Below are 8,784 nucleotides of genomic sequence, written 5' to 3' on the forward strand. Positions count from 1 at the left end.
CATTCGATTCGTTCCTCGTAGCGACCAGCCGGACTACCTCAACATCCTGAGCAAGACGGGGTGAGTCCACCTTCAGATCCCAGAGACACTACTATTTAAAACAGCTCTCTTAATGAAACCAAATGAAGAATTCTAACATGTTCTTTCCATGGCGTATAGGAGAGCCACATCCATTGTTGTGCACATGAGCTATCTAACTATTTCTTTAGCTACTCCTGTTTTTGGATTTGGAAGAGATTTTCATTTTCAAAATATTTTTGGACTGTCTTAGATCACAGGAATAACGTGAATACATTTAGAAAATGAGCGTAGTTCCGCCTTTAATCAGTCTTATCCGTTAAAGTGACTGATGGGTTTGGAAGTTCATTGAGCCTCTCTATACAGTAGAATCACAAGAAACTGAGGTTGTTCAAACACATGACTCACGACTAAAACACATAGAAATGTCAGAATCGTCTGGTAATCCGGTTTCTGATTCCCGCTCCTCCCGGGCAGCGTGTCAAAGTGTCCATGAGCAAGACACTTAACCCCTAACTGCTCGCGATGAGCAGGTCGGCACCGTGCATGGTCGCCTCCGCCGTTGGTGTGTGGAAGTGTGAGTAAATGGGTCAAATGTGAGGAACAAATTGTAAGGCGCTTTGGATAAAAGCTGCTATATAAATGCAGCCATTTAGCCATTCGTGACACTTCATGTATAGGACCAGTTCGATCCATATGTGACAATACTTCATGAAGTGTGCCGCACGTTCACGTCAACGTTCACAATACACGCTGACCTAGGATCTGACTTGATTCAACAACAAGTTGAATGGTTACACTTTACAAAGCTAGATGCAGACAACGCTCGCTGCAATAGTATATATATAGTAACAAATTGTTCTAAATAAAAAATAATGATAACATGTTTTAGACTGAAGAACCGAAAAAGGTACCGTTGGGTACCGGTATCGATTCACAGGCAGTTAAAATGTGAGCGGTACCCAACCCTAGTTGACACTGTATGTCCTTGTTCGCTTTGGAATTTAAGACTTTAGTTTACTGTGAACGATTCAGTCAAGTGAAAGCTATGCTTTAGATCACAGAAATATATGAGTCATCTGAGTGTTTCCCTGTGTTGTCTCTGCCATGCCAGGTGTTGGTCCGGTATGGGGAAGCAAGGAGGGCCGCAGACGGTATCTCTGTCTGTGGATGGCTGTGTTTACAAAGGAGTCATCCAGCATGAGCTTCTCCACGCCCTGGGCTTCTTCCACGAGCACACCAGGAGCGACAGGGACCAGCACGTCAAGATCAACTGGGACTACGTCCCTGCTGGTGAGCTATATCATTTACATTTACATTTACATTTAGTCATTTAGCTGACGCTTTTATCCAAAGCGACTTACAAGTTCTGTACGACAAGTCATCAGGAAGGGCACAACTCTATCAGCTGAGTAACAATGTTCATCAAAGTGTTGCGTGCTACAGTGTAGGTTAGTTTATTAGGACAAGTGCATGACAGTAAGGTTAGTTAGGGTTAGATTTTTTTTTTTTCATTATTTCAGATAATGGGTGAAGAAGTGCGTCTTTAGTCGACGGCGAAATATTGGACGGGTTTCGGCTGTCCTAACTGGGGAGGGTAGTTCATTCCACCATTGTGGGGCAAGGACTGAGAATAGGCGGCTTCTCTTTGATGACCCTCCCGGAGCTCGGATAGGAGTAGGTCTGAGGCGGCCAGAAGATGCAGAGCGTAGGGGTCTTGAGGGTGTGTAGTTATATATATGGACCACACGGTCCGTCATACAGGAAGCATGTTGAAAACACAACAAGGCAACAGTACAGTGTCGTCAGGACCACACGGTCCGTCATACAGGAAGCACGTTGAAAACACAACAAGGCAACAGTACAGTGTCGTCAGGAGCACACGGTCCGTCATACAGGAAGCACGTTGAAAACACAACAAGGCAACAACAGTACAGTGTCGTCAGGACCACACGGTCCGTCATACAGGAAGCATGTTGAAAACACAACAAGGCAACAGTACAGTGTCGTCAGGACCACACGGTCCGTCATACAGGAAGCATGTTGAAAACACAACAAGGCAACAGTACAGTGTCGTCAGGACCACACGGTCCGTCATACAGGAAGCATGTTGAAAACACAACAAGGCAACAACAGTACAGTGTCGTCAGGACCACACGGTCCGTCATACAGGAAGCACGTTGAAAACACAACAAGGCAACAACAGTACAGTGTCGTCAGGACCACACGGTCCGTCATACAGGAAGCACGTTGAAAACACAACAAGGCAACAGTACAGTGTCGTCAGGACCACACGGTCCGTCATACAGGAAGCACGTTGAAAACACAACAAGGCAACAGTACAGTGTCGTCAGGACCACACGGTCCATCATACAGGAAGCACGTTGAAAACACAACAAGGCAACAGTACAGTGTCCTCAGGACCACACGGTCCGTCATACAGGAAGCACGTTGAAAACACAACAAGACAACAACAGTACAGTGTCGTCAGGACCACACGGTCCGTCATACAGGAAGCACGTTGAAAACACAACAAGGCAACAACAGTACAGTGTCGTCAGGACCACACGGTCCGTCATACAGGAAGCACGTTGAAAACACAACAAGACAACAGTACAGTGTCGTCAGGACCACACGGTCCGTCATACAGGAAGCATGTTGAAAACACAACAAGGCAACAGTACAGTGTCGTCAGGACCACACGGTCCGTCATACAGGAAGCATGTTGAAAACACAACAAGGCAACAGTACAGTGTCGTCAGGACCACACGGTCCGTCATACAGGAAGCACGTTGAAAACACAACAAGGCAACAGTACAGTGTCATCAGGACCACACGGTCCGTCATACAGGAAGCATGTTGAAAACACAACAAGGCAACAGTACAGTGTCGTCAGGACCACACGGTCCGTCATACAGGAAGCATGTTGAAAACACAACAAGGCAACAGTACAGTGTCGTCAGGACCACACGGTCCGTCATACAGGAAGCATGTTGAAAACACAACAAGGCAACAACAGTACAGTGTCGTCAGGACCACACGGTCCGTCATACAGGAAGCATGTTGAAAACACAACAAGGCAACAGTACAGTGTCCTCAGGACCACACGGTCCGTCATACAGGAAGCACGTTGAAAACACAACAAGGCAACAGTACAGTGTCGTCTGCAACACATGATAAAGTCACCATTTAACCAGGGGTCTAAAAAGTACCCAGAAATTATACTTAAGTGAAAGTATGTGTACCGTCTCAAAATCGTAAAGTAAAAGTCAGAGTATCCGGCTAAAAACACACTTGAGTAAAAGTCAAAAAGTGTCTACGTTTTAAGTACTAAAAGGTAAAAGTTAAAACTTTTTTTTATTCCGGGTCAATGGAATCCGTTTCCATTTCGTCCTCTTCATCACTCGTACTATCGTTTGTGGCGTCTTCTGTAGCTCGTCACTCTGACTGTCTGTTCTTCTGATGGCAGGTGTTTAATCAAAGATCCCCGCTTTCTAGTGTTGCACAAGGACCAGTCAGCACGGGTATGGGCGGGTTCATTATTATCAAATATACTAATTAAAATGGTTGGACCTGTGAGATTTGTACTTTGTACTTTGTAGGTCTGCATTTTAAATGTAAGGAGTAAAAAGTATGTTTTTTTCTCTGAAATGTAATTGAGTAAAAGTACAAGTATACAAACCTAATAATACTCGAGTAAAGTACAAATCCCCCAAAACAGTACTTATTAAGTATTGTAACAAAGTACAATTACTCAAGTACTTTACACCCCTGCGTTTAACCCATGTGTTTGTATTGAGTATGATGGTTATACGTAATGATGTATCTCAATAAGATAAGATAAGATAAGATACTCCTTTATTGATCCCCTTGGGGAAATTCAGGCAACAAAGCAGCGTGGAGGAGGGGGGAGGGGAGGCTACAGGTATGGACAGGGTAATAGTAGAAATACGTAAATACAGGCAAGAACAATTATAGTACAGTAGAAAAGTAAAAAGAAATAGGCAATGTAAACAATATGATTATAACTCTGAATATACGCACATGAGCGAATAGGCAGTGTAATCAAAGGTGCAGATGAATGTCTGTATCAGTTATAATATACGTTACAATAAATATGGTGAATAAAATGAACGGTTGGAGACGCTGATGATGTCATCGCGTCGGGAACGGGACAGCGACCGTGAACTCACCCTCCAAACATCAACAAGTCTATAAATCTATTGTTGGTGCTCGTCCAGTGTTTAATAAAATGCTATAAAAATACCCTCTTCTTTTGCAGTAGTAGTAGTAGTAATATGTGCATTACAACCACAACAAAAAAACAGTTTTAAAGGTAGAATCTGTAATGCCGTCAAACAATGAGCTCGAGGCAAGAGTGCTCCTTTTTAGTATTGTGCTTTGTTTATATTTCTTTGTTCCATTATTATTATTATTATTATTATTATTATTATTATTATTATTATTATTATTATTATTATTATTATTATTATTATTATTATTATTATTATTATTATTATTATTATTATTATTATTATTATTATTATTATTATTATTATTATTATTATTATTATTATTATTATTATTATTATTATTATTATTATTATTATTATTATTTGAATTGACTGTATAGAAGAGGAAGTGCATTGGCTGATCAAAAGAATCCAAAACAAGCCGTAATAAAAACAAATAAAAGAAGTTGCAGGCACTCTTCATGTATATAAAAAAAAAAGCTTTAATAAATTGCTTTGTTCATATTAGAACAATAATAAAAACATGTTCCTGAAGAAGGCCGATAGAGAGGCCGAAACATGTTTTTATTTTTTTATTTTTTGTTCTAATATGAACCAATTTATTAAAGCTCTTTTATACAAGAAGAGCCGCTTCTAAACACTGGATTCACACAACAAGAACGCTGCCGCCCTCCTCCTTGTTCAAACAAGCCTTAATTTCTTTGAGTATAACTTTGAAATAATGTTGACTTACAGTACAATACATTTTGTATTCCATTCTACAGATAAGGAAATGAACTTCTACAAGCAGAGAACCAACAACCTGAATACACCATACGACTACTCCTCCATCATGCATTATAGAAGGTAAAGCAACTTTAAAGCAAATTTAATGTAAAAAACAACAACACTAGAACGGTTTGTTGAAATGTGCATTTTTAAGGGGTTCTGGGGATTGGGGGGGGGGGGGGTACCTCATTTTGTATATTGTATATTCTGTATAGTGTTTGGTGTTTATTCTTTTTACTTTCTTTACTGTATGAAGCACACTATTAGGAGGCTCGTACAGAACCAAGCATTTCACTGTAATGCACATGTACCTTATATGACAGATAAAACAAAAACTTGAAACAGTTATCACATTGTGCGTTAACTCTTTCACTGCCACACGACAGAAGGTTAGCCCTTTACTATCACACAACCGACGGCGATGCTCCATCATTAGCATCCGTGAAGAGTTATAAAGTCTGATGGCTGTTGGAATGAAGGACTTCCTCCGCGGAGCTAATGATGCTAATGATGGAGCGTCGCCGTCGGTTGTGTGATAGTAAAGGGCTAACCTTCTGTATTGTCACAGTGAAAGGGTTAACTGGCTGTCGTGTGGCAGTGAAAGGGTTAATAATGGCGGTACTGTGTGTTCATTCTAGCACCGCCTTCACGTCCACGTTTGGAAAGGAAACCATCACTCCAGTCCCCGCCTCCTCCGTGGCGATTGGCCAGAGGAACCACATGTCTGACATTGACATCCTGCGGATCAACCAGTTGTACGAGTGCACCGACTACCGCCGTCCGTCCACAGCAGGTGAAGTCTTACTGTTTAAACCCCATGGTCAGCCGTGATTGGAGGGTCAAGAAAAGAGGGCGGGGTTTGAGATAGGTCCGTTGGAAAATAGATTGCATGGCCATTTAAAAGTTGGTCAACTTTTTCAGCTGTCAAAAGGTAGTGTCTAGATCCCATAGCCCATAGAAGCATGTTTGTAGATGTAAATCTTTTTTTATTATTATGTTTTTGGTAGATTTTTTATTTGTTTGTACTACCGGGCGGTTCGGTAGAGGGAGAGACAGAGAGGAAGAACGGGAGACAGAGCCGGGGGAAGACATTCGGCAAAGGACAGCGGGTCCGGGAATCGAACCCGGGTCGGCCGCTTGGCGTTACATGGGTCGCCACTTGGGTGCCCTAGGCGGTGGTCGTGGTTATGATTATGGTTAAGGTGAAGGGGGCAGGTTTAAAAAACAACTTTTTAGGTGAAGATTATGATGAGTTACGGCTTTGCAGCTGGGTCATAAAGTGCCAGTTCCTATGGAAATGTCCTTCCGGGCGATGGGATATAGAACTGCCCTGTCGAAAATAGGTGCAAGGAAGGATCTTGCCACCAGATGACCCTATTCAGTTCTATTTTAGAACTCTCTGAAGAAGAATACAGGCTGAATTGGTTACTACAGTATACAGGATAGATACTGACAAATACTGTGGCTGCAATATCACTATAATATAATAATTAAATATGTTCATTCATCAACATTCTAAAATGTTAAACGGTTGAAAAAGACATTAGATGGCAATATTTTGTAATGTAATACTGTAATACATTTGTTTATGCATTTCTGTGCCATCTGCATTTGTAGAATGTTAGGAAGATTGCAGTGTTGTGTGTTATGTCTTAACAGATCCTTCTTTTTTTCCAGATATCGAGGAGGAAGACAACATTCCGAAGTGGATCTCATCGCTATTCCATCCATAATTTCAAAGGAAGATGCCAACATTATAGAAATGTGCTTACCATCTTCTCCAGACTGAGACAAGAAGATAGACACCAGCTTCCTCTTACCATCTTCTCCAGACTGAGACAAGAAGATAGACACCAGCTTCCTCTTACCATCTTCTCCAGACTGAGACAAGAAGATAGACACCAGCTTCCTCTTACCATCTTCTCCAGACTGAGACAAGAAGATAGACACCAGCTTCCTCTTACCATCTTCTCCAGACTGAGACAAGAAGATAGACACCAGCTTCCTCTCAATGCTACGCTATTAGCCTAGCTTAGCATAAAGAATGGAAGCGGATACGTAGCAGCTAGCCTAAGTGTTGACCAACTAACACCTCTCCCGGAGTTTTAGCTAGGCTAGCCGCTACATATCCACTTCTATTCATTGAGCTAAGCTAGGCTAACATGCAGCCTGATAGCCTTCTACTGAACACACAGAGAGGAAACTGGTATCTATCTACTTGTCTGACTTTGGAGAAGATGGTAAGAGATGGTAAGAGATTTGCCATAATGTTGGCTTGTACCTTTAACGGTTTATGAAACCCATACTAATAAAAATAAACCAAATTCCCTATACTTCATGTTTCATTCTTCTTGCCAAAAACACACCCAGACATATGAATAGGATTATCATCCACCCAGGGGTGTAAATTAGGCCGGGGACATCGGAAAGTGTCCCCGGCATGTTTTCAGAATGCAGTTATTGTACCCCCCACGCTTTACCGTCCAAATACATGGATAATAAACGGACGACCGCGGCGACCGCACGGCCAGCACTAGGACCACACACAGAAAATTGCTGATTGTCTCTGAGCTGAGTCTCTGACTACCTGTCCTATTATTATGCAAAGAGCAGTAGATGGGGGTCGCATTCTTGCCCTGCACGGGCCAAGTACCCACTCGCTACAGTACTCGTCTTTGCATAATAATAGCTCGGGTCGTCAGCCGAGCCGAGGTGTGTTTCCTGTTTGTTTCTCTTGAAAATAATCGTGGTTCATAAGACATGACAAATGCGCGTTTACAGAGTCCATCAGCAAGACATAATCATTTGCAAGATTTGCAAACAAGATACAAACTCATTGCAAATCAAATGCCCACCCTACTGATCTGTTCATGTGTTATAATAATAATAATAATAATACATTCGATTTATAATGCGAGCACCTGCATTACAATCAAATTACTGATCTGTTATGTGTTATGCACCCGAGTCTCGAGAGGCACTTTATAATAGAAAAAAGACAGTGCAAACATGTATATGTCGCTTACAGTTTATTATGCCTACGCAGTTTGTTTATTTTGACAGAGTTAAAAAAATTTCACTAGTATCATTATATTAAATTAGCGGACGTGCAGCTGGACAAGCCCTGGCTCCACGATGACCACCTCTTACAAGAGGCGCCACCGCCTGGGAAAATGCGTATTGCACGCCCCCCTACCCCCCCCCCCCCCCCCCTGCAACGTCACTGACCACGCCCCCTAATATGTCCCCTCCACCGCTAGGAACAAAGTTACGCCACTGCATCCACCATTCGCCAAATAACACACCCAACACTTCAAATCCATTGTCAACTGTTTATTCCCAAAACACCATCATAATAATATACATTACATCAAAGTGTAAGATATTAAAATCCTTGTACTGTATTCAGCCCGAAATCCGAATGAGCATTTTATTCTAAAGTATAAAAAAAGTATTGTATTGTAAATGTGGGTGCTGGAGGGGTACCTCTCAGGCTGTGGGGCTGGGGGGCAGGGTGGAGGGGGGGGGGTATCTCAGGCTGTGGGGCTGGGGGCAGGGTGGGGGGGTATCTCTCTGACTGTGGGGCAGGGTGAGCCAGGGCTAACTCATGTTGTTAGTGGTAGCCTGTAGGAGCTATAGAGTCTACATGACGGTGCTAGCCAGCGCTAACTCATGTTGTTAGTGGTAGCCTGTAGGAGCTATATAGTCTACATTACAGCGCTACACAGGGCTAACTCATGTTGTT

At 42.4% G+C, this 8,784-nt stretch overlaps 1 protein-coding gene across 1 annotated transcript in view; it reads left to right on the plus strand.

Moving 5' to 3' along the window:
* LOC311246535 (hatching enzyme 1.2-like) overlaps window positions 1-7,114 on the plus strand; it is a gene marked incomplete at its 5' end in the record, with an annotated part of 39,409 nt that extends 32,295 nt beyond the window's left edge. The window contains 5 exons of the mRNA XM_084336685.1: window positions 1-60; window positions 1,133-1,311; window positions 5,036-5,117; window positions 5,678-5,832; window positions 6,717-7,114. The exon at window positions 1-60 is cut by the window's left edge and continues 58 nt beyond it. Of these exons, the coding sequence (XP_084192811.1) occupies window positions 1-60; window positions 1,133-1,311; window positions 5,036-5,117; window positions 5,678-5,832; window positions 6,717-6,772 (532 nt within the window). The 3' untranslated portion in view covers window positions 6,773-7,114. The remainder of the gene's footprint in view (window positions 61-1,132; window positions 1,312-5,035; window positions 5,118-5,677; window positions 5,833-6,716) is intronic.
* Window positions 7,115-8,784: the final 1,670 nt, after the last annotated feature.

The sequence above is a fragment of the Notolepis coatsorum genome (assembly GCF_963971535.1).
Source record: "Notolepis coatsorum genome assembly, chromosome: 19".
NCBI lineage: Eukaryota > Metazoa > Chordata > Actinopteri > Aulopiformes > Paralepididae > Notolepis > Notolepis coatsorum.